Source organism: Jaculus jaculus, chromosome 2 (genome assembly GCF_020740685.1).
Source record: "Jaculus jaculus isolate mJacJac1 chromosome 2, mJacJac1.mat.Y.cur, whole genome shotgun sequence".
Taxonomy (NCBI): Eukaryota; Metazoa; Chordata; class Mammalia; order Rodentia; family Dipodidae; genus Jaculus; species Jaculus jaculus.
In genome coordinates this window covers 134735930-134763483 of record NC_059103.1, presented here as the reverse complement: position 1 = coordinate 134763483, position 27554 = coordinate 134735930, and the positions used below count along the sequence as shown (strand labels likewise).

At 36.3% G+C, this 27554-nt stretch overlaps 1 protein-coding gene across 1 annotated transcript in view; it reads left to right on the top strand.

The window, feature by feature from the left end:
• The window catches only part of LOC101599339 (cytochrome P450 7B1), a 179361-nt gene that overhangs the window by 126296 nt on the left and 25511 nt on the right, over nucleotides 1–27554 (top strand). The window contains exon 2 of the mRNA XM_045143410.1: nucleotides 22692–22828. Within this exon, the coding sequence (XP_044999345.1) occupies nucleotides 22692–22828 (137 nt within the window). The remainder of the gene's footprint in view (nucleotides 1–22691; nucleotides 22829–27554) is intronic.

Sequence of the window (27554 nt, the reverse complement as noted above, 5' to 3'; positions counted from 1 at the left end):
CCACTGTTGGTGGGAATGTAGGATGGTACAACCACTTTGGAAAGCAAAGCAATATCTGACTATAGAGATACCAACAGACCCAGTTATTACCTTACTGGGCATCTACCCTAAAACCTTCAAACCATAGGCCAGAGAGATTTGCTCAACCATGTTTGTAGCGGCTCAATTCATAATAGCTAGGAGCTGGAATCAATCCAGATGTCCGTCACTAGAAGAATGGATAACTAAGATGTGGTATATCTATACAATGGAATTCTACACAGCAGTAAGAAAAAATGACACAAAGAAATTTGAGGAAAAATGGTTGAACCTGGAACAGATCATTCTCAGTGAACTTACCCAATCACAGAAAAAATAATTGCCATATAGTCTCACTCATCTACAGCACCTAACCTGAATCTACCCAAGATACCTTACATACCCAGCAACAATCTCATGGACTAGACATTAGGATGGATGGGGAGGGAGGGGAGTGCATAGAAGGGGTGGGAATCACTAATCTAGACCCAAATGGCAATGGTACCATAAAATTCTACTTCCTGAAAGGCAGACCAAATGGTTGAACCCTCACCAGGCCCTTATAGGAAACACCTGGACCACAAGACACTGGAGAGGGTAGAATCAATCTAACCTAAACCTTCTACATCTTCCCTCCCTTGAAAAACTAAAAATAAATAAATAAAATAAATAAGTTTATATCCAGAATATATAAAACAGTTCTAAAAATCGACAACAATAACAATCTGAAACCTAAGCAAAGAGATTGAAGAGATATTTCTCCAAATAATTTATTTGAATGTCCAATAAACACATGAGAAAAATACTTCCTACCACTAATAATTATATAAATGTAAATCAAAGCTTAACTACAGAATATCCCCTTATAACCATTAGTATGCCCATTTCCAAAGAACAAGTAACAAGTGATGATAATATGAATTTGAAACGTTTGTACACTACTGAGGGAATATGGAGTCTTTCAAAACTTAAAATAAGACTGGCAAGTGGGGCTGGAGAGATGGCTTAGTGGCTAAGGCATTTACCTGGTTCTGTCTGCCAGGATGCACAAGGTGGCACATGTGTCTGGAGTTCATTTGCAGTGGCTAGAAGCCCTGGCACACCCATTCATTTATTCTTTCTCACACACATAAAATAAAATAAAAACTGGCATGATTCTCTGGGTCTCCTGCCAAAAGAAGTCAAAGCAAGATCTCAAAGAGATATATTGACACATTTGCCTATTTCTGCATTGTTCACAGTAGACAGAAGATAGAATGATCCCATCACCAGTACTGATGTTAATATATTGGTATACACATACAAAGGATTTTATGACCACCTATAGAAATTAGGAAATTCTGCAATGTTCAACAATATGGAAAAATCTTGAAGACATTATTCTAAGTAAACTAAGACAGTCACCACAGGACAGATATTATGTGCTTATATCCATAGGATGTGTCTAAGTAGTCAAAGTCAAAGATAGTCAAAGTCAAGGGTAGTTACCAAGGGCCTATGGGAGAGAGAAGGTGGGATAAGTGTTTAGCAGATACAGTGTTTCAGTGATCAGTGTGAAAAGCATTATACAAATGAACTGTTTCACAATTGTACGAACATACTCAACACTACTTTACACTTTGAAATAGTTGAGATGGTGGATTTAATATTATATATTTCCTTACCACAATTTAAAACTGCACAGATTCTAGAATATTTCAGAATGGAGGGCTGATATCACTTCTTATTGGCTGTGGTAAGGCATCTCTTCTACTTTAATTTTAAAATTCAAGTCATAGGAGTGCATAAGTTTGGAGTTCATTTATAGTTGGCTAGAGACCCTGGTGTGCCCATTCTCTCTCCCTTTATCTATGTACCTCTCTCTCTTTTTTCCTCTCAAATAAATAAATAAAACTCGAATCATTTTTTGGACAGATAATTGATAGTGTTAAAGTATGGAAACTACTAATCAATTTACGTTTTCATATCATTTCATCAGCTATTTCAATATGCATTTTAATGAGTTCAGTATTGAGAAAAAAGCACAGTATCTTCTAGACTCAATGAAAGAATATATTCTCACATCTTACATTAAGCTTTCATATAACTTCATTTTGACACAAATATTATAAAAAATAATTGGGGCTGGAGAGATGGCTTAGCAGTTAAGAAACTTGTCTGCAAAACCAAAGGACCCAGATTTGATTCCCCAGGACCCAGGTAAGCCAGATACAGAAGATGGCACATACATCTGGAGTTCATTTGCAGCCACTGGAGGCACTGGCACACTCACTCTCTTTCTCTATATGCCTCTTTCTCTATCTCTCTATCTCTGTCTCTCTCTCTCACACACACACACAAATGAATTTAAATAAATAAATAATAATAATAATTGTTACAACGTTTTTAGTTATTACAGAAATTAGAATAAAACACAATGAGTTAAATCTTGTAAATACCCATTTTATAGAGATACAGAGGCAACAAGACCAAATAAGCAGGGGCTGAAGAGATGGTTTAGCAGTTAAGTGCTTGCTTGTGAAGCATAAGGGCCCCGGTTCGAGGCTCCATCCCCCAGTACTCATATAAGCCAGATGCACAAGGTGGCACATGTATCTATCTGAAGTTCAGTTGCAGTGGCTGGAGGCCCTACTCAACCCATCTTCTCTCTCTCTCTCTTTCTCTCTCTCTCCCCTCTCTGCCTCTTTCTCTCTCTGTCTGTCTGTCACTCTGAAATAAATAAAGAAAGGAATTTTAAAAGACCTAATAAACAGTTATATTAAGAGAGTAACCCATGATTAAAGGATTTAACAACAATTTGTTGGTTCCAGCAAACATTAAAAAATAAGAGGGCTGGAGAGATGGCTTAGAAGTTAATATGCTTGCTATAAAACCTAACAAACTGGGTATGATATCCCAGTACCCACATAAAGCCAAATGCACAAGGTGGTGTATGTATCTGGAGTTCATTTTTAGTTATCTGGATTTAGTTAGTTCAGTTAGAAGCCCTGGTATGCCTGCTCTCTCTCTTTCTTTCTCTCTCTGCTTGAAAAAAAATATATATATATATTTATATATATATATATATTAATATATTTTATATATTTATAAATATATATTTATATATATTTATATATGTTTATATATATTTATATATATATAAAGATATATATTTATGTATATATACATAAATATATGAAATAAATATTAAAAACATATTAGAATATATCAAAGTTAAATATTGTTTCCTGACTTGCAGTTGTATCTGCATAACCATCTATTTAAATATGTATGCATAGTCTATCATTCATAATATACACTGTGCTTAAAAGAGTTTGTGTAATATTGGGCCAGATATAAACATTTCTGGGTTGCAACAAATGTGAAGTATGTGAAAAGCCAGGCAGTTCATTGCCCAGAGCAGCACTCTCCATGTGTGGCTCTTTTATCATTGATAGGTTATACTGTAGCAATAAATAATTCAGAGCTAAGAGTTTATTTCTTATTCAGTTTTTATGTGCATTGTGATTTCTTCATTCCAGGTTCTAGATTTAAAGAGAGCTATCCACTGCAGACAAATTTTGAGTTGTAAAAATGGGTCCACCAGGGCCTCTAAACACTGCACATGAACTCCAGATGCATGTGCTACCTTGTGCATCTGACTTTATGGGAGTACTGGAGAATTGAACCAGAATCCTCATGCTTTGTAAGAATCATCTTAACCACTGAGCCATCTCTCCAGGCCCAGCACATGTAACTTTTGCTGGGAAGTGCCATGTGTCATTGCTCATAGTGCATGGGCTGAGAAAAGTCTCATGGCAGAGCCTGGTGTCAATGGATTCTTTTAAGCAGAAACAGTAGAGACAAAATATGCAAGCTGTTATGCTATTTCCCTTAAAGTTTACATTGAATGACTATCAAGCCTCATTTTCTTTGTTTGCAGAGCTTTATTGAGATGGTTTAGTAAGAAAATACTGCTTTTTGTAATCTCTAACAATTTTGGTGCCACAGATCCTTCAATAGCTTCATCTCTGTGCTACACAAGTGGAGCTCTTTCAGTGTGTGCTGTTGAAGATTTAAAAAATTTTTGATGCAGGTATCCTCCTCGTTCTTTACATTCAACTGCCTAGTCTTTACATTATAATTCCATTGTCCAAAGATGATTTTAAAAACGGATATTAAACTAGACTAATATACAATTTAAGAAGTTTCTAGAGATAACTCAGAATATAGAGACATAGATAGGTATTGGTGGGATGCAGGACTTGAAAACCCTTTAGCTACCACATTCTTGCTGGTACCCAGTGGCTCATTTTGTTTCTGGAGAATTAATGTTGGTTCCAAAAATGAGCTCTCATATGGCTCGTTCAGGTAACCACTGTTGAATATGGAAATCAGATTTTTGTTCATACAAGTTTATTACATTATAGTTTATGAGTCATAGTGGCTATGAGCCAGGCTCCCTTTCAAGCTCAGCAGCCTCTGTGTTGTGTTATTCCAGCTGAGTCTTTTATTTGAAGTGTTTCTTCATCTTGGCTCATTTAGCTACACACAGAAGTTGCCCTATGGGACATAACATCTTATGTTTATTTACTTTATAGGATTATCAACTCAGGGCTCGTTGCTACTGCAGAGCAGATCAAAATAGAGAAAAATCAGATTTCAGAAAGTCAAGACTCCTTTAATGTTCATATGGGCCTATCTTTACTTGGTGCAGAGAAACAAATTATTGGATTGTAAGTGAGGAGACCTGGCCCTAATTTTATATGCTGCGTGCTATGTGACTTGGGCAACCTGCTGTACTTATGTGTAAAGTACATAGTAACTTAGTTAACTTTCCCAATCTGTCCCAGTTGCATGACCCTATTTTACATACAGAATTTTGCAAATTGTTTAGCAAAATCATTAAAGGGTTTGGTTTTGAAAACAGGTAATCAGAAATGTTCTATCATATATAAAAATGGTACAAAATTCTGAACCATATACAAAATTAAACATTTTTTGCCAAGTGTCCAAAATATTTTAAGTTCTATAGGATGACTCTGGCTTTTCTCCTTGTAATCCAAAGTTAAATATTAGATTCAGAAGATATATCTCATTTAGAGGCTTGTCAGACAGCTGAAAATGAAATTAATCATAACATATATGTCATGTTTTCTCACAAGTTTATTGGGGTGTGTTTTCAGGCCAAGAAATGCCTTCATCTTAATGTACAGTTAGATGAAGATTGGTTGATAATGTTGTACAACCATCACCATAGTTCAGTTTAGAATACTCTCATCACCCCTCAGAATTACCTTAGTTCTGTTTGTGGTTAATCCCCCATCTTATCTTATACCTGAACAGATCTACCTCAGTCTTTCATCTTTTCTAAAGTTTGCATGCAAATGGAAGCATGTATCTGGGGTTTTATTTTCTCCCAGCTACATGGTCTTAAGGGTTATCAATATTTTAGTATCTATGATTTGTTCTTTTTTACTGCTGAGCAAGGTTATGTATATATGTATATGTAACCATTCATTAGGTAAGAGACATTTTAATTATTTTATTGTCTCCTGTTAATATAAACATACAAATCTGTGCAGACATATGTTTTGGTTTTTCTGTTAGAAATCTTTCATAGTATAAATTAATAGTCCACTTTTTTGTACATAGGTCATTATAATGGAATGCTTAACTCTTGCAAAGGGGTTATACTATTGCACAATCTTAGGAGAAGTGAGTTCTTCACACAGTCATATTTTGCAGTCATTTTTTGTCCTAGCTATTTTTCCCACTGAGTGTATAGCAATATCTTATTTTTGTTTTAGTGTACATTCCTTAAAGACTAGTGATACTGAACATCTCATGCTTACTAGCCATTCTCATTTCTTCTTTGATCAGACATTTATACATGTGCTTACTTAATTTTGTTGCTTATCTGTTTATCACAGAAGGGTGAGACTTCTCTGTAATTTCTCCCTGAACTGTAGGGAATTTTACCTGCAACCAGCATTAGTGTGGACAGCAATGTAAATGAGCTGCTCACTTATTTAATACGCCTTGAAACTTGCAAAAATAAGACTCTAATTCTGAGGAAGAAGTAGAATGAACTAGCCACCATTATAAGTGTTATCAAAGCTTGCCTCTAGCTTCTCAAAATGGTGGACTTAACTACCCTTCACAAGTCCATCACAGGCTTCTGTTTTCTTAGTTACCATGCTATTTTTAGAGGAGGGTAAAGACTTTCTACAAATGCAAGTGTCTGTCGGAATTCAGCTATTTCTGAGAAGTGACGAGGAAGTTCTGAGGAAGTAAGAAAGACACGAGGATCCTTGCATATTTCATGCTTTCTGACTACTTCGAGCTCTGGCATCTGCCTTCTGGGGGAGCTTGATGTAAGGAATTTGGAAATTACTCACTTTGGCGTCACCTTTTCTTCTTTTCACTCGTTTTTGAGACAAACTCTCACTATGTTACATAGGCTGTTCCAGAACTCAAGATCCTCCTCCCTCAGTCACCCTAATGCTGGTATTATAGGCTTGTTCCACCAGGCCTGGTGATATACTTCTTTATTTTTGGGTTCTTTTACTATTTTTCTCTGTTTCTACAGGAGTTTTGGGGTAATTTTGAGAATAACACTGTGAAGAAACAAAATGCCTAGTTCTTCCCTGGAGTCGTCTCCAGAAATTTTGGACTCTAGAGAAAACCTTCTAATATGATCTATACTCAACTCCAGAAATAAAAATAAATGCTTTAATTTTGTGTATAAATTTAACTCCAAATGAAATTTTGTCTCAAATACTATAATTGAGGCATACTAAAATTTAGTTACTTAACTCATGCTGGGAAATATATTTACATACATCCTCATACCATGTTATGGACCCAAAGTCCCCAAAGAAAAATAAAATAAAAACAGACAGGCTTATCTATGTACCTAGGACAGAATGGGCATATCAAAATGTTGAAGTTCCATCCCAGCCTCCATCAGTGGGTCCTACTCACACAGCCTTCCTTCAAATGTGAGAGAAAGCCAAGGATCATGAAACACAGGGAAGTTTTTATCACAAAAGACAGAAGATATAACAATGAAAAGAAAGGACTTTCAAAAAACACACAATTTGGAGGCCATAGGAAATAATCCCAAATTACTGCTGAATTGTCACAGAAAAAGAAATTATAGTCACTAAACAAGAATAAAAGCCATATTTATAACACATAATAAGAGAGCACAAAGAAACTAATGGGAATTAGAAATATGATAGTAAAATAAAATAATCTGTGAAATGAATAAACTCTAGGGGATATCTCTGTAATTGGAACAAAAGAAATGATGATGGAAAACAGAACAGGAGCTATATGAAAATTACAGAACCATATGCTAGGCCATATTGGGAGTTTAAAATGGACTGAAAGAGATTGATAAGAACTAGTAGTGAATTGTTAAAAGAAATAAGACAGGCATAAATGCAAATCAGTTGGACACCATATAATTATGATAATGGTATAAATGCCAAGCATCATTATTCCAGAATAAGAAGTAGTAGACTGCATATGTGACAGAAGATCTTGAGCAAAGGGCCCTATAAGAATGATTTTTAAAACATGTCACAGGTTATCTAAAATAGGATTTCAGGATTTGCAGGCTTCTTTAGTACTCTCTACATATGTGTGTGAGGCCATGCCTCTTGTGTCCCATGTTGTCCACAGTGAAGATGTGAACTAGTCCTGAATTAGTCATCTCCCCCTGTGCAATGACTAAAAGTCACACTGGCTTTGAAACAACTCAATACCTGGTGACCAGGTAAAAGCATTACCCTTTCAGTGTTGTGTGCTCATTGACAAATGTAATGACATTAGCTTTTGCTCTTTTGTTAACAGACATTTTAAGGCAACATTAAGACATAGCTAAGGATTATTACACAGCAGGTATATGATGTGTGGTTAGTCTTCATTGACTCTTGAATTGATTTAGAATCGCTGTGGAAACACACATCAGGATGTGTCTATAAGGTGTTTCTAAAAAGGATTAACTGGGGATGCAAGACCCCCTGTGAATGATGACAGTACTGTGCCATAGGGATAGGGTCAGGGAGAAAGTCAGCCAACCAGCAACATTCATCTCTCTTATCCACTGTGGGCAAAATCTGACCCACTCACTGTCTCATGCTTCTGCTGCCATGTCTTCCTAACCCTCTGTAAGCCAAAATGATCTCCCCACTCTTCAGCTGCTTCCTGTCAGATATTTAAGCACAGTGATAAGAAATGTAACTAATATATATGGTGTTAAGGCTCTTCATTAGCTTCTGACCTCAGCCAACTAGAATAAGTGGATGACTTTCCCATGGTTCTGCTAAGTTAGGTTTGATGGTCTTATTGTTGATCTTCTGCATAGAATCTCTGTTCCTTTATTGGCTAGGGTTGGTGAAATGCCATTTAATGATTCTGCACTTATAGATTCTTGGCATTGATCTCTGTATTGTCATTGTAAAGCTTTCTTGAGTAGTCTTGTGTTGAGTTCTAGCTTTTTATTAAGCATTTCAGAATCAAACGATTTAATCAACTGTAAGAAATGATAAGCTGCTGGAATTGATATCTTGTCCATGGAGTCCAATCTATTCCCTTCTGTAAAATAAATTAGCAAGTGATCATCTCAGAAATTACAAATTCAGTTGCATGGTTTTCTATTTTAATTAGGTAGCTGAAATAACTTTCAATTATGAATCAGTTTCTCTCTTTTAGCATTGTCAAGCCTGTTTATATATTTTTGTCTGGCTTTCTCCTAAGATCTAGTGCTCTCCTGAGCCACTTCTGCTTCTTTTGGGGTTTGTTTTCTCAGTAAATACAAAAACTAAAACCCTAAAAGTATCTGGAAAAGAGGCAGGTGATTCTGTGTTTTATCCTCTGATCAGAAAATCATAAATTGGAGCTCCAAACAGAAGTCCAATGTATACAAATAAAACAGGTGTTCATGCAAACAAAGGGAGATTTTAAAACTGATACTGTAAGGGATGGAGAGACGGCTCAGCAATTCAAGATGTTGTCTTACAAAGACTAATGGCCTGGGTTGGATTACCCAGTACCCACATGAAGCCCCATGTACAAAGTGACATGTATCTGGAGTTTGTTTGTAGCTGTAGGAGGTCCTAAAGTACCATACTTACTATTGCTTTGTTTGCCTCCTTCTCTGTCTGTTTCTCTCAAATAAATTAATTAACAAAACATATTTTAAAAAAAACATCTACAAGAGAAAAGCCAGAAGAAAACTGTGGTTATAGCTGATCCCAGGTATCAGTGTTGACATGAGGATAATAATAGTGAAGGCCTTAAATTTATTTTGTATTATAATAAAAGCAATATGAGGTCTATTTTCTTGGTAAATTAACTGTACAATGTTGTTGAATGTAGGTGCAGCACTGTATAACATCTTTAGCGTTTATCCATTTGCTTGACTCAAATTCTGTCCCTGCTTATTAACAGCTTCCTGTTTTGCCCATCCCCCAGCCCTAATAACCAGCATTTGCCTTGATTTCATGAATTTGCCCATTTTAGGTATCTCACTTAGGTGGTCCCATGCAGTGCTTGTCTTTCTGTGACTGGCTTTTTTACTTAGTATGATGCTCTCCAAATGTGCACCTATTGCCTCAGATCTCAGAAATTTCCTGTATATAGTAAGTTTTCTTGTCCATTAGTCTGTCTGTATATATTTAAGTTGTTCCTGTACTTTGGCTCATCCTTGCAACATATCTAATATCTAATATCTCTTCTAGATTCTGATTTTTTTCTTCATTAAATACCCAGAGATGAAATTATTGGCTCATAGGGTAATTTTCTTTTCTTTTTATTTTTTGAGGACCCTCCATATTGTTTTACCATAGCTGCTATGCCATATTCCATTCCTACTGGGAATGTAAAAGGGTTCTAATTTCTCCACATCTTCACTTATACTAATTGCCTTTTATTTGGATAGCAGGGTTAAAAAATATTTTCATTTATTTATGTATTTATTTGTGTTTGTGTATGTATACACATGTGCATGAATGTGCTAGAGTTGCTGAAAACAAACTCAAGATGTATGCAGCATTCTCGAGACTGGCTAAAGAGGAATCAAACACTGGCTAACAGTTTTTACAAGTAACTTTTAACCACCAAGCCATTTTACAGCCCCAGGTAGTTTTCTATCAAGTATTTCTGTACTTGTTGTGAATCCCTATTTTTTCTGATGTCAACAAACCTTGAATATTTCCAATAGGAATAGTTCAGTCACTTCTTATTTAAAATTTAAATTTCCAGTTGAAAAGAAGGGACTCTGTGTATCTGTATGGAGGTTGTCAAAAAGTTCAAAAAATAAAATAATATAAAATAAAACAGTTGGTTCTATATGACTATTAATTATAATTTAGTGATATCTCTCTCCTTTACTATGGTTTGAGTCATGTTGTAAACATGTTTTTTTTTGTTGTTGTTGTTTTTTGTTTTTTGCTTCTTTAAGGTGTCTTCTAGGCTAGGCCTAGGAGTCAAGATTTCCATCTTTGCTCTAATTACTAAAGTGTCCCAGCAGGCTGAAACTCCTACCTTATTCTGTTCCAAACAATGCATTGTGGCTCATGCTTCCTTGGACCTATTTGAGCTCTTACCAAGGCTCTGGGGATGCCTAGAATCAACCACAACTTCCATTCATTTTGGAGGGAACTCCCATTTTCATAATTAATTGCTAGAATAGTTTTACATAGCTTCATACCCACACTGGAGTCCAGAAGGCATGAATAAACACAGGGTATTCTAAGAATCACATTCTCAGAGGCTTCAGGAAGCAAATTTCATTTTTCATTGAAGTTGCTTACAAAAAGAAGTCAAGAAAAAGTAAAACAGCAACTATAAGAGTGCATTTCTTGGGCTGGAGAGATTGCTTAGTGGTTAAAGTGCTTGCCTGCAAAGCCAAAGGTTCCCGGTTTGATTCTTCAGGACCCATTTAAGCTAGATGCACAAGGGGGCACATGCATCTGGAGTTTGTAGTGGCTAAATGCCCTGGCATGGCCATTCTCTCCCTCTCCCTCTCCCCCACCCCTCTCACTCTCTCCCTTATTCTCTCTCTCTCTCTCAAAAAAAGAGTGCCTTTTGTAGCAACAAGGTTTATTCAGAAATCAATACCAGTTGTCAGCCTAAATGTTATCCTCATAGAAACCACTTCATCACAAGAGCCAAGTGGAGAGAAGCAAATGTGCAAGCAGAAGAACAGTCATGAAAGATGAGGCAGAGGTTCAAAGAAACCAGTTTGTGCACCATGGAGGCCTTAGGAGCAGGAATCAGGAGTGCTAGAGGCTGGAAACATTGGGACAGCCTTGTCTGACAGCTACTATAGACAGTTTGTGTCTCGGTGGATCTAGAGCTTTAACACCTGTGGTAGTTAATTTCTGGTTGTCAACTTGACAAGATTTAAAATCACTATGGAAACAAATCTCCAGTCATGTTTGTGAGGGATTTCCAATATTAGATTAGTTGAGGTGGGAGGAAAAACCCTAACTATGGGCAGCATTATGCTTTGGGCTTGCTTACTGGACTGTATGAAAAGGAGAAGGTGAGCTGAGCCTTCAACATTCATCAAGCTCCTGCCTTCACGCTTCTCCCACCATCACCTGAAACTGTAAGTAGAAAAATAAACCCTTTTCTTTCCTAAGACACTTCTGATCAGATATTTTGTCCCAACAAGAAAGTAACTGATACACAATCTGACCACCTCTGAGAGACCTACCTAGCTTACAACCAAGAGTCCTTGTTGATAATTGGTCTTAGTTTTATGACATTTTAAGACATCTATTCTCAGTTGTGGCCAAGTATAATATGTGCAATGAATCATCTTTTTTGCTGCCTTGGCTATAGAACCAAAAAGTCTTACTAGAAAGAAGGGATACAATGGATGAAGGAAGCAGGGGGATTAAGAAAGTAAGAGGTGAGGATTACATACATGTATGAAAATTGTCAATAAAAATGTTGGAAGAGGGCTGGGGAGATTGTTTAGTGGTTAAGTTGTTGGCCTGCAAAGCCTAACAACTGGAGTTCAGTTCCCTAGAACCCACGTAAAGCCAGATGCCCAAAGTGATGCATGAATCTGGAGTTCATTTGTAGTGGCTGGAAGCCCTGCTACAGCATTCTCTCTCTCTCTCTCTCCCTCCCTCCCTCTCTCTCTCTCTCTCTCTCTCCTTGAAAATAAACAAACAAATACAATTTTTTAAGGTGAAAAAAAAAGAAGACCCACATCAGTTGTATCAGTTTGAAATCTAAACCACACACACACATAAAGACATTCTCCATTAATTCAGCAAACCCAAACAAATCATGCTATAAATATTAGCAAATATTAGGTATATAGATATGTTTTTAAATACTTTTAATCAGTTCCAATTTTTTTGTTGAATTGCTATGCATGTATAAAAGATGCTTACAACTTACTTAGAAAGTTTGCACAATAATTTGGATGCCTAACTTAGAATAGTTACAGCAGGAAAGGAAAAGAAGAAAATTACTTTGATAGTTTAAGTTGCTATCGTAGTTACTGGGCTCTAGGGTAGCAGTTTGTAACCATCAGTAGTAAGGATGGTTATTGCTTTTTTAACCTCCATATCTAGGTACAGGAATAGTACAAAGATGAACTTCACATATTATGAAAATCCAGTTATGTAACTTGGAACTACTCTTAAATTTCCTTGGGCTTGTTTTTAACCAAAGGGATATATTTGGATTTCTCCATTATTTAGTTCTAGATAAATTTGGATATATTATTTTACATAGATTTTAAGATGTGCTTGACAACATCCATAGAAGAGTTCTCAGTGTGATGTCATGATGTATGCATAGAACTGGGATTTAATCATTGCAAGTACTTAAATGCCTAATTTTTTATGATCTTTATTGTATCATTTTAGTCCTTCAAATACGAGTGAGAAAATTTGAGTAATGATAGATTATTGAAAGTGAGGTAAAGAGAAGACAAGGATTATAAATTTTTAGCTATCCATCTGGAGAGTAGTACCTATTTACCTATTCACTTAACAAGTGGAATTTCATTATTTCCAACAATAATAAGAAATGCTAGGTATCCCATATCCTCACTTGCCAGTGAGTATTTTCACAGTCATAGAGCATGGGTAGACAAATAGCAATATTTATATTATGTGTCAACAGGTCTTTCTAGATCATTATTGTGATGTCTTTCCTCCTTAAATACTTTTTATAAATATACTGATAAAGTCAGACCACTTTCATCAGTCTTTGATGGGTCATAAGTTGAACTAGCATGATCTCTCTTAACATGATACACAGTTGTGACATGTTGTTTCTTAGTCTTAAGCTTATTGCTGCCAAAATTAGCACATCTGTAAGACCTGATGGCCCTTTCATCTCTGTAACAATAGAATGTCTTCCCAATGTGCCTTATGACTCTGAACACTATTAACATTATCCTGGACCTCTGAGTTCCAACTTTACCACATAGGTGGAAACCTCATAAACAATATAGTTTTGGGCTGAATGACAGCCTAGAAGATGACATTAGTTGTATTAAATTAGAATATGACAAAAATTCTTAACCTTTGTTACAATGCAACATCAAACCAAACACAGTAAAAGTACCCTCTGTGGGGTATGTGTGTGTGTGTTCTGAGTCCATGAACATTTTGACATGAAGGATGGAGGAGGATAAGAGGAATGAAACAACAAAACAGAGAAGAAATAGAAAACTAATTTAAAAAAAAAAAAAGGAGAGACTTTATAGAAAAAGGAGGTCCCTCAGTGGAATGGAGATGGGGGAGAGAGGGAGAGAGGACAATAAAAGTTATTGGGGTTAGAATACAGTGAAATTATAGGATGTTTATGTACTAAAGTTCTAGATAAATTGAACAAATAGCACCATAAGGGGGTATATCAAAGTATAAACCTCATGAAAACAATGTTCGGTGTGTACTGGGTTTTTCTGTTTGTTTTTTTTTTAATTTTTTTTAACATTTTTCATGATTATAAAATATATCCCATGGTAATTCCCTCCCTCCCCACCCCCACCCCCACACTTTCCGTTTGAAATTCCATTCTCCATCATATTACCTCCCCATTACAATCATTGTAATTACATATATACAATATCAACCTATTAAGTATCCTCCTCCCTTCCTTTCTCCACCCTTTATGTCTCCTTTGCAACTTACTGGCCTCTGCTACTAAGTATTTTCATTCTCACGCAGAAGCCCAGTCATCTGTAGCTAGGATCCACATATGAGAGAGAACATGTGGCGCTTGGCTTTCTGGGCCTGGGTTACCTGACTTAGTATAATACTTTCCAGGTCCATCCATTTTTCTGCAAATTTCATAACTTCATTTTTCTTTACTGCTGAGTAGAACTCCATTGTATAAATGTACCACATCTTCATTATCCACTCATCTGTTGAGGGACATCTAGGCTGGTTCCATTTCCCAGCTATTATAAATTGAGCAGCAATAAACATGGTTGAGCATGTACTTCTAAGGAAATGAGATGTGTCCTTTGGATATATGCCTAGGAGCGCTATAGCTGGGTCATATGGTAGATCAATCTCTAGCTGTTTTAGGAACCTCCACACTGTTTTCCACAATGGCTGCACCAGATTGCATTCCCACCAGCAGTGAAGAAGGGTTCCTTTTTTTCCACATCCCCGCCAACATTTATGATCATTTGTTTTCATGATGGTGGCCAATCTGACAGGAGTGAGATGGAATCTCAATGTAGTTTTAATCTGAATTTCCCTGATGACTAGTGACGTAGAACATTTTTTTAGATGCTTATATGCCATTCGTATTTCTTCCTTTGAAAACTCTCTATTTAGCTCCATAGCCCATTTTTTGATTGGCTTGTTTGATTCCTTATTATTTAACTTTTTGAGTTCTTTGTATATCCTAGATATTAATCCTCTATCAGATATATAGCTGGCGAAGATTTTTTCCCATTCTGTAGGTTGCCTCTTTGCTTTTTTCACTGTGTCCTTTGCGGTGCAAAATCTTTGTAATTTCATTAGGTCCCAGTGGTTAATCTGTGGTTTTATTGCCTGAGCAATTGGGGTTGTATTCAGAAAGTCTTTGCCAAGACCAATATGTTGAAGGGTTTCCCCTACTTTTTCCTCTAGCAGTTTCAGAGTTTCCGGTCTGATGTTAAGGTCTTTAATCCATTTGGACTTAATTCTTGTGCATGGCGAGAGAGAAGAATCTATTTTCATCCTTCTGCAGATATTTATCCAGTTTTCAAAACACCATTTGCTGAAGAGGCTGTCTCTTCTCCAATGAGTATTTTTGGCATTTTTATCGAATATCAGGTGGCTATAGCTACTTGGGCTTACATCTGGGTCCTCTATTCTGTTCCACTGATCTACATGTCTGTTTTTGTGCCAGTACCATGCTGTTTTTGTTACTATGGCTCTGTAGTATAGGTTAAAATCAGGTATGGTGATACCACCAGCCTCTTTTTTGTTGCTCAGTATTATTTTAGATATTCGAGGTTTTTTGTGATTCCAAATGAAGTTTTGGATTGTTTTTTCTATTTCCATGAAGAAAGCCTTTGGAATTTTGATAGGGATTGCATTAAATGTATAGATTGCTTTAGGTAAGATTGCCATTTTCACGATATTGATTCTTCCAATCCAGGAACAAGGGATGTTTCTCCACTTTCTAGTGTCTTCTGCAATTTCTCGCTTGAGTGTTTTAAAGTTCTCATTGTATAGATTCTTTACTTCCTTGGTTAGGTTTATTCCAAGGTAATTTATTTTTTTTGATGCAATTGTGAATGGGAGTGATTCTCTGATTTCATCCTCTGTGTGTTTGTTGTTAGCATATATGAAGGCTACTGATTTCTGTGTATTTATTTTGTATCCTGCTACATTGCTATAGGTTTTGATCAGCTCTAACAGCTTGCTAGTAGAGTCTCTAGGGTCCTTTATGTATAGAATCATGTCATCTGCAAATAATGATAACTTGATTTCTTCCTTTCCAATTTGTATCCCTTTTATGTGTGTCTCTTGCCTGATTGCTATGGCTAAGACTTCCAAAACTATATTAAATAAAAGCGGGGACAGTGGACACCCTTGTCTTGTTCCTGATTTTAGTGGAAAAGCTTCCAGTTTTTCCCCATTTAGTAATATGTTGGCTGTAGGCTTGTCATAAATAGCCTTTATTATATTGAGATATGTTCCTTCTATTCCCAGTCTCTGTAGGACTTTTATCATGAAGGGATGTTGGATTTTGTCAAATGCTTTCTCTGCATCTAATGAGATGATCATGTGATTTTTGTCCTTCAACCCATTTATGTAATGTATTACATTTATAGATTTGCATATGTTGAACCATCCCTGCATCTCTGGGATAAAGCCTACTTGGTCAGGGTGAATGATCTTTTTGATATACTCTTGTATTCTGTTTGCCAATATTTTGTTGAGAATTTTTGCATCTATGTTCATGAGGGAGATTGGTCTGTAATTTTCTTTTTTTGTTCTATCTTTGCCTGGTTTTGGTATCAGGGTGATGCTGGCCTCATAAAAGAAGTTTGGTAGAATTCCTTCTTTTTCTATTTCCTGGAAAAGCTTAAGAAGCAATGGTGTTAGCTCTTCCTTAAAAGTCTGGTAAAATTCAGCAGTGAATCCATCTGGGCCTGGGCTTTTTTTAGTTGGGAGATTATTGATAACTGTTCGGATCTCCATGTTTGTTATAGGTCTATTTAAGTGATTAATCTCATTTTGATTTAATTTAGGTAGGTCATATAGATCAAGGAAATCATCCATTTCTTTCAGATTTTTATACTTTGTGGAATATATGCTTTTGTAGTATGTCCCTATGATTTTTTGAATTTCTCTGGAATCTGTTGTGATGTTGCCTTGTTCATCTCTGATTTTATTAATTTGTGTCTCTTCTCTCTTTCTTTTGGTCAGATTTGCTAAGGGTTTATCAATCTTGTTTATCCTTTCAAAGAACCAACTCTTGGTTTCATTAATTCTTTGGATTGTTCTTTTTGTTTCTATTTCATTAATTTCTGCCCTAATCTTTATTATTTCTTCCCGTCTACTAATTTTTGGTTTGCCTTGTTCTTCTTTTTCCAAGGCTTTAAGGCGAAGCATTAGGTCGTTTACTTGCGACCTTTCTAATTTCTTAATATAGGCACTTAAGGCTATAAATTTACCTCTTAGAACTGCCTTCATTGTGTCCCAGAGATTTTGGTAAATTGTGTTCTCATTATCATTTGACTCTATAAATTTTTTGATTTCCTTTTTGATTTCTTCATTGACCCACTCATCATTTAGTAGTGTATTGTTTAGTTTCCATGATTTTGTGTATGCTCTATAGCCTTTCTTGCTACTGATTTGTAGTTTAATTCCATTGTGGTCAGATAGAATGCAAGGAATTATTTCAATTTTCCTGAATTTGTTAAGATTTGCTTTATGTCCTAATATATGGTCTATTTTAGAGAATGTTCCATGTGCTGCTGAAAAGAATGTATATTCTGCAGCCTTTGGATGAAATGTCCTGTATATATCTGTTAGGTCCATTCCTTCTATGACCTCATTTAGTCCAGATGCCTCTCTGTTTATTCTTTCCCTGGATGACCTGTCAATTGATGAGAGTGGGGTGTTAAAGTCACCCACCACCACTGTGTTTGGTGTTATCTGTGACCTTAGTTCTAATAGTGTTTGTTTGACGAATTTGGGAGCCCCCATGTTAGGTGCATATATGTTTAGGATTGTAATGTCCTCCTGTTGGAGTGTGCCCTTAATCAATATAAAGTGACCTTCCTTATCTTTCTTGACTAACGTCGGACTAAAGTCTACCCTGTCTGATATTAGAATAGCAACCCCTGCTTGTTTTCTAGGTCCATTTGCTTGAAACACCGTCTTCCAACCTTTCACCCTAAGATAATGTCTATCCTTTGTAGAAAGGTGAGTTTCTTGGAGACAACAAATTGTAGGATCCTGCTTTTTAACCCAGTCTGCAAATCTATGTCTTTTCGTTGGGGCATTGAGACCATTGATATTAAGAGATATTATTGAAAGGTGTGTATTTATGTTTGCCATTTTTGTGTGTGTGTTACTGGTTCTATCTGTGCTCTCTTCTGTTAACTGGTATTTGAGTATAGCTTGTTTTTTCTAGGTTCCTTATATGTGTGCTTTTCCTTTTGTTCAGCATGGGGGATTCTATCAAGTATTTTCTGTAGAGCTGGTTTTGTCTTCAAATACTCCTTTAACCTGCTTTTGTCATGGAATGTCTTTATTTCTCCATCTATTTGAATGGATAACTTTGCAGGATAAAGTAACCTTGGTTGACAGTTGTTATCTTTCAGAACTTGGAATATATCACTCCAAGCCCTTCTGGCTTTAAAAGTTTGTGTTGAATAATCTGCTGTAATCCTGATGGGCTTGCTTTTGTAGGTAACTTGATTTTTCTCTCTAACTGCTTTCAATAATTTTTCTTTGGTTTGTGTGTTTGGAAGTTTGATTATAATATGGCGAGGGGAGGTTCTTTCTGGGTTTTGTCTGGCTGGGGTTCTAAAGGCTTCCTGTATCTGTATTGGCACCTCTTTCCCAATTTGGGGGAAATTTTCCTCTATGATTTTGTTGAAGATGCCTACTATGCCTCTGGAGTGGAGTTCTTCTCCTTCTACTATGCCCTTAATTCTTATATTGGATCTTTTCATAGTGTCCCGAATATCTTGAAATTCCCACTCATACTTTTCTATAAGTTTGTCTTTCTCTTTGTTGGACTGCATTAGGTCTGCCACCTGGTCTTCTAGCTTAGATATTCTGTCCTCTCCCTCATCCATCCTACTGGTGAGATTTTCTACAGAGTTTTTTATTTCATTAACTGTGTTCTTCATTGCTAGTAATTCTGACTGGTTTTTCTTTATTATTTCTATTTCCCTATTTATGTCTTGTATTGCCTTCTTTATTTCATTAAATTGGTGTCCTGCCTCTTCTTTGATTCCTTTGATTTCCTCTTTGATTTCTTCCTTGATTGTTTTCATGTGTTCTTTGACCTCTTTGAACATATTTATAATTATTCTTTTGAACTCTTTCTCAGGCATTTCCTCTAACTCTTTCTCTCTGGAGGACATTTCTGATGCATTAATACTTTTAGGTGGATTTATATCATCTTGCTTTTTAGTGTTTCTTGTGTTATAATGTATATATTTTTGCATCTTGGATTAAGTTAATGCTTGGATTTTCTAGCTAGCTGTGTATTCTTAGCTGTATCAATTGATTTGATGTAATATATTTTCAGGGTAGGACCTTAAGGTATTAGGTGTGGCTCTTAAGACTCTCAGAGTATCTACAAAGATGTTCTTAGGGGTTGAGATTCCCTGCTATAGGAGTATTCAAGCAGGCTGAGTGTAATAAAATACAGGTAGATTCTAAAATTTAACTAAACACTGTACACATTCAACCAAAAACAGCCCCGAGTATGTATGCAAGAGTAGTTATTATAATGACCAGATCTTCTATCAACAAAGAGGTTTAGATTTCTGGTCTGTTGAAGGATCCAAGTCAGTTTGTGACCAAGTGAGACCCTTCCCTGTTGCAATCCCAGTTACCTTGGGTGATTTTGGTCTCAGTCAAGTTGCTGCCTGGGTCGTCGGGCTGCTGTTCTGATTTCTGGAGCTGGGCACTTGCTTTTCCTACGGGGCAAACCGAGCCGCTGCTGCTGCCTCTGCTGCTCCCATAGCTGCCACCACCGGAGCCACCACAGCTGCTGAAGCTGCCGCTGCCGTGACCACCGCCGCTGCTCCCCCCGAAGCCGCTGCTGCGGGATCTGCCGCCGCTGCCGCTCCTGGGTCCGCTGCTGCTGGGGCCGCTGGTACCCGTGCTGGAGCCGCTGAAGTTGCTGCCGAACTCTGCTCCTGCTTGGGTCCTGCTCTCTGTTTTCTTTCTATGGTACTGGGGATGGGAGATAGAAGTCATGTAAACTTAAAAGAGTCATAAGCAGGTGGCAGATGGGCCGCAACCCCTTCCATCTTGAGAATCCTCCCCTCCAATCATATGTGTTATCTCTTCTTGTTTAATCTTTGGACGTGAAGACCATGGTTGCAATGTTTGCTTAATTGTCTTATATTCCCCTCCACCCCAAAAAACAAGTTTTAATTGTTAATTTTTATTCAGGAAAATAATGAGTTGACCAGGTATTAATCATTTGTTCCTGTAATCCTACTGCTTGGAAGGCAGAGTCAAAAGGGAGACCAAGTGCAAGACTACCCTGTCAGGACCTATTTTAAAATCTAAAATTAAAAAGAGGAAACAATAAGAAACTATGAGATTAAGATCCACATTTATATGTGTGTGTTTTGTTTTCATTTATCACTATGTATCCCTTTAAACAGTAGTGTATACTATATAAGTTAGCATTAAGATGACATCTTCAAAAATTAAAAATAAACAAAATATATTCCTGACTTATGTCACAACCAAGATTAAATTCCTCCTTCCACAAAAATATTTATGTTTATTTTTAAAATGGGTTGTGGGAAAATGAAATCTTTGGATAGGGTAAATCCAGCTACATAAGTGTCTGTGCTGGTGGGATTATAATCTTGCTCTTTGATTTGGTCTGAGCTAATAATAGTTTTGTGATTAATCGAAATAGACTGCATGCAGTATAAGTAATCTCACAGATGGGCTAGAGAAACAAAGTTTTTTTAATGTTTGTTTTGATCCTTTGTGAAATAAGCATGACTTATTTGTTTGAAAAAATTAAGGTCAGATTGCCTTCACCCAAATAAGTAACTTGGAATAAATTTTAAAGTACCGTTTTATTGGAATCATACATCAAAAATGAAGGAAGGGCTGAAGAGATGGCTTAGTAGTTAAGGCACTTGTCTGCGAAGCCTATGGATTCGTGTTTGACTCTTCAGGTCCCACATAAACCAGACACACAGTGACACAAGTGTGCAATGTCACACATGTGCAGAAAGGGGTGCACACATCTGGCGTTGGATTGCAGTGGCTGGAAGCCCTGTTGTACCAATTCTCTCTCTCTCTCTCCTCCCTCTCTCTCTCTCTCTCTCTCTCTCTTTCTCTCTCTCTCTCTTTCTCTCATAAAAAGGGGGCATTTGTTGGACTTGCCTCAAAAAAGGAAGTTATTTTTAATTCATAGTATTTTGTACAATACTTCATATGATTTAAAAAGTCATATTATAATTACCATTTAACAAATAACCCTATCCATGTTTGCAATAAAAAAAATCTTCATGAAAGGATATATCCAACCATCAACCTCATGAAAATAATGTTGAGGATTTAGATAGGTTCATTCTCCTCTGTGGTGCTGGGGATCGAACACATCATCTCTTGACTACTAAGCAAGCACACTGCTACTGATCAACACTCCTAGTCCTATGCTGAGGTTGTTACTATTCTCAGCAGAAAATTTCATTCTGGTTTTAAAATTCCATTCTGACAGCTGATAACAAAGAGGTTTGCTTTGGTAACTAAACCACCTGGCATTCAACACTCAGAGCACAGCAAGAGCTATCAGACTCACGCAGGACATGGTGTTTACTGGATGTCTTTCAGTTTAGGCATGAAGCTGTTTTGGTGGGAATTTTACCCCTGTTCATGGATTGACTAGTTTCCTAGGGCTATAAGAGTCTAATTGTGGAGCTCTTTAGCTTGCAACATATCCGTAAGTAGTTTCATAAATTCAGGAAAATTTATTGACATCTAAGTTTAAATCACCTATATATAAAAATGAGAGATTGCACCTAAGCCCCCATGATGCCTATTTCTAAACTGTTTGATCAGGCAAGTAAGTGAAAACATTCACAATAAATAATTTAACATAACTGGTTCTTTCTAAAGAACTTCCATTTAATGTGTTGACTGAATTTTAAGTTTTGAAAACCTTCAATTCCCATAATGCATTCATTATTCCCCTAAAGTTTTAGTGTGTAAGAATGCAATTAAAGACTGTTAGGATTTAAACATCCATACCCTATATTTGTAGAAAACTGTAAATGTCTATACCTAGGTTGGGCCTGTAAATTATTTGGAGTTAGTTTGCCTTGGTTTCCACATCTAAATGCATCCTGAAATGGAATACAAAATAATCAGTGGTTGAAATATCTTGCTCACATGATTTCCAGTATGCAGCTTGATTACCTATCAGTTAGGCCTAACAGATAATACCTTTCCAAGTAAGTAATAACAAACCACAAATGACAATCAAAATTAAGTTTGGATCTTACTGAATTTATTGGTAGCACTTAGAACATGACTTGAGGAAGACCAAAAAATCAGGCAGCTGTCCTTTTTTTTTTTTTTTAAGATTAGCATTATAACAAAGTGATGATCTTTCGAAATAGATCATACTAACAGTAGATGGAGCTTACTAGAGATCCTCTCAGTCACAGTCTCTTCAGGTGACTACTTATAAAGATGGGAAATTGAATATGTAATAAATAAAACAGATTGTGGCAGCTGTCCAGCAGCTATTCAAGCTTCACAGCACAAATCATTGTTCAATAAAAGTTGCAAGAGGACCTGCATTCCCTGGATGCACACATGTGGAGAGGCTCCCCGTAAGTGGTGTCTGTCAGCATAAAATGGCCATTGAGCTGAAGGTAGCAGTTCCATCCCTGCTGTTCACTGATGAATAGAAGGAAAAACCAGTATGTATTCAGTAAGGATGGTTTAATTTTTTTTCTCTTTTTCCCTTTATAGAAGACCTGGTGAACCTCCCTTGATAAAAGGCTGGCTTCCTTATCTTGGTGTGGCCCTGCAATTACATAAAGATCCATTGAGTTTTATAAAAACACTGCAAAAGCAACATGGTGACACTTTCACTGTTCTCCTTGGGGGTAAGAAGTACCTCTGAGTACCTTGCATGTGTCATAATCTCTTACATAGCCTTTACTACATTTATATTTTTCCATATGCAAAATGTGGAGCACTCATAGAATATTGCATTATTTGTAGAGCTAATGCAAAAGATGCCATGGTTTTTAGTGCAATGATCTTCATATTGTCATATGTAAGAATAAATTACAGTGCCCTCTGAGACTTCATAGTGAAGTTCCTTTCCTGTCCTGACTTCTCTTTGATTGTGTGTGTGTGTATGTGTGTGTGTAGTGTGTGGTATGTGTGGTACATATGCAGGCACATATGTATGCAAATGCAGATACACAAAAGGACAAAAATACAAAGAAAAAAGACTATGCTTCTCTCTGAAGGAATGGTGAATCCACAGCTGGTGAGATAGACAGTAAAAATTGACTGTGGCCCCCTTTGCAGTTTTCCACACAGTTTTATCACACGAACTATCTATCTATTCCTTTCATTAATTTTTAATTTAGTTATTGTTTGTATCTCAAACGATAATCTGTAGACACTAACATCCCTTTGGCTTTTGACTTTTGGCTAAGTGTTACCCATGGGCAGACAAGAAGTTGCATTCTAGCCCCTCAGCTCTTATGACTCCTTAATGTTGAATTCTGTGAAACAGTGAATTTCTAATGTCTAAATAATTAGACATGGTTATATTTTTTCAACTGAACAGTAAACATCCCCAATCCCTTTCATTTTGCAAATAAGTTTGAATAAAATCCATCAAGAAGTTATCTGAATACACATGGTTCTGATGATCAGCTTGCAAAGTAGCTCATTCCAAAAAATGAAGAACAATGTCTTCTACCCATGTCCCATAATGTGACTTCAGCGAGTATACATTCTTGCAGGATGAGAAAATGATTGTCATTCTCCAAAGTCTCAAAGGACACAAATGTCACCTTAATAGAGAAATTAAAAAGTACATCTTTTCATGAGGAACCACATAAATTTGTGACCTGTCGCAGAAAATAGTTCTCTAATTGGTTTTGTGTGGTGGTGCAGCAGAATCATTTTCCCTAGATGTCACCCCAGAGAACCTTCACTGTACATCATTGTCAACAGCAAGAGAAATCTCCCTAATAAGGAGAGTACACAAAAGTGGTCATTGTCAGAAAATACTTGGCAGCTTAACCTTAAAAACAAAATCTACTGAAGAACCACCTAAGTACAAAAGAGTAAAATCTTGAAACTAGAGAAAATTTACTTATGTTTATTGACTGAGCATTTGTATTTCAAGGAGTCCATGGATACTGAGCTAGTGAAGCATCATATACAAATTATCCAAGAATGCTGGAATCAATACCTTCAAGGCCCATTCAGCTCTGGCAGAGGAAGAGTAGAAATAATTGCCAAGGATGATATTAAAATTATTGGCAATATGCAAAAAGATTATATATAGTTAAAGGATTATATATGTCGATATAAATACATATACACATATATAATATATAATATATATTATATATATAATTATATATATAATATATGCACACACACACACACACACACACACACACACACACACACACATATATATATATATAATGAATTGTAGAAAAAATACTTAGAGCTACAAAAGAGAAGAACCAAGTCACATATGATGGAGAACACATCAGATACAACTGATTTCTTAACAGAAATTGTAAAAGCTAGGAGACCACACAGAAAAATGTTTTCCAAGTTCTTAATGATAGTAGCTACCAACTCAGATTACTGTATCAAGTAAAACTATCATTATTGAAGGAGAAAGAAGCACTTCTTGTGATGAGAACAAACTTATTTACCACCAGTATAGCATTACAGAAAATATTTGAAATTCTACACATTAAGGAGAAAGATAAACACATGCATGAAGCCACATGGAAAAAATAATCCACACTTGAATAGTAGGTAAGAAGACAGAGGAATAAAAAATAACACAGCAAAATCAACAAACTGACTGAAATTAATGCTCACTTTTCACTAGTAACTGAATCCTTTTCAAGGTATGGTCTCTTACCACAGGATGACCTGGAATTCACCATGCAGTCTCAGGATAGCCTCAAACTCATAGCAGTCCTCCTACCTCTGCCTTCCAAGTGCTGAGATTAAAGGCATGTGCCACCTTGCCCACCCTTATATTTTTGCAGGAATTAGCATCATTTTGACATTTACATTTTAGATAAATGCAAACTCTCCAATTCTTTAAATCAATATTTTATATCTGCTGATGATGGCAGGATCTTTGCTTTTGAAAACATGTCAGTGGATATTGTTTCTTCCTGTAGTCTTTGTGGACTAGGCAACTTTCCTGTTGACACTTGGCATTTATTTACATAAAGTCACACTGACTGAAAGTGAATTTCTTTCCAAACCTACACAGCCTTCAAGATGACTTTTCAGAATATTTCCTTTGTTAGGAAATTTAAATTCATTTTATAAATGTATATGTGTTTCTTAACTGTCTGATTAAGGATCACAAAGAAACTAGTTTTGCTTTTGCATCTCACATTAGCAGATGGTGGACAGATGGTTTAAATTAATATTAATTTTGGAAAACTTAGCTTAAATTGTTTATACTGAAGATTAAAAGTTGGAGAGCCAGCTAACATCTCCAGGGTTATTAGTACTTCCAAACCTTCTTGAATAGTAAAATCCAGAAAATCAAAACATCTATTTCTAAAGCAATCCATATCTCAGTCCAAAAGGTAGAAGGAAGAAGACAAGAAGTCAATGCCTTGAGATAGGATATTAAAATTAGAAAGAGAAAGAGAAACACTGATCCTAGAGTAAAAAGAGCCTAGAGAAGCATGAGAATTTGGAACTTTATGTGCAAATTACTTTAAACTCATCAATAATGGGCTTGCTTATAAAACCTGATACAAATAGGTAGTTTTAAAATAGGGTAATAATTGGTAATTCTTTTATTTTTAATGAATCTCATTTCAAATAAAGAGAGAGAGAGAGAAAGTAAAAAAAAAGAGAAGAGAAGTAGGAAAAGGAAGGGAAGAAATTAAAAAAGGGAGGGAGAGGGGAGAGAAGAAAATAGAAAGAAAAGAGGAATTATGTGTGTATTTCTAATAAATTGTAGACAAAGCTGAACTTTAGTATATCTATATATAGCCTCTGTTTCAAGAAGCCCAAGAGTAAGAATCTAATACGCCTCCTCCGGGTATGCTTGAATCTTTTTACTTAGGGTTTGCTGAATGTATAAAATCGGCAGAAAGATTATGTTTTACAAATTAAACCTTTTGTACATTCTATGAATTTTAGGAACTAAGTTAAAATAATCCTATAAATATTTAGCAAAATCCGTTCATTTAGAAAGGGAGCAAAGTATGAATCACCACCTGTGAAAATACACAGCTTAGCCTAAAATTACATCTTTTACTAAATGAGAGAAGTCACTTTTTCCTCCAATTATTTGTCAGAGACATGATAGAAATTTTATCTAATTAAGCTGTGTTGGTAAAGCAGGTGATACAGAGTATACCCAGCTCCAGTGGAGTCCTTATTGCTCTCCTTGAGGCAAAAGAAAAGAAGGAAGGAAGGAAGGAAGGAAGGAAGGAAGGAAGGAAGGAAGGAAGGAAGGAAGGAAGGAAGGAAGGAAGGAAGGAAGGAAGAAATGTTTTCTTTGTAGAAGATAGCTTTAGTGTTTGACCAAAACAACTAGCCATTTCCAGGCTTACCTTCAGCCCTTACTTGATTTGTCCAGTTGAAATGCATGAAGCAAAAATGATAATAAAATTCCAGTAACATCATTCATTTTAGAAAAATAAATAATAGCACATACATTCAAATACGTAAACAACTGTGTTTCAAAATTGTAAAATTGAACACATTCATCCTGTGTTTATGATTTGTCTGAAAATTGTTTCAAGGCTTTATCCTAAATATCTTGTACCAAGTTGAATTTAATTTTTGTAATGTTTTTGGAGTCATTATAAATAGAGAAACCACAGGGACAGATAGACAGATAGATAGGCACGCACACACGCACACACACACATGCACATGCACAAGAGGAAGTGAGGACAGTAGATAGCTAAACGTTAAAGGCTGTAGGGTCATCCAAACCATATGTATTTTGTTAAGAAAAGGTTTTCAAAATACCATTGTTGAATGTTTCTTTTACAATATTCCTAATCAGAAGGAATATTAAAACAGTATTTTAGTGAGAAGAGTCCAGGATTGCATGAAGTTGAGCTTGGTGCACAGGAAGGACCTTCTTGTCCAGTCTCTGCCACTAAATATGGCCACAGAATCTTTGCTCAGCCTCTTAGCCTTTCCCAGCTCTCTTACCTCGAAAGAGAAAGAGTTGGGCTATGAACTCTCCAGGGTCCTTGCCAGTTTTGAGAAAGAGACCATACTAAATTGTGTTCCTTAATGTACCTCATAAGAATCACTTGAGGGTCTTGTGAAAAGCAGAATTATAAGGTTAACCTCCAAGCGTTGTAAATCAAAACCTTGCAAGAATTTGTACTTTTAACACATGCCACAGGTTTTACCACCACACGTTTGGATAGCACTGATGTAAGAACAGTGTAAATCTTATCAGCTCAGGGAGCCCTTGCTGATGCCGTAAGGCAAGAGAAGCAGTTTCCTGTTTCTGCTGACCTTCTAGCAAGTGTGCATCTCTAACATGAAACTGTGTACCATGACTCCATGGCTTCTCCACAGCTTCCTACCTTAAGAAGAAAGCTAGTCAATCAAGTGTCT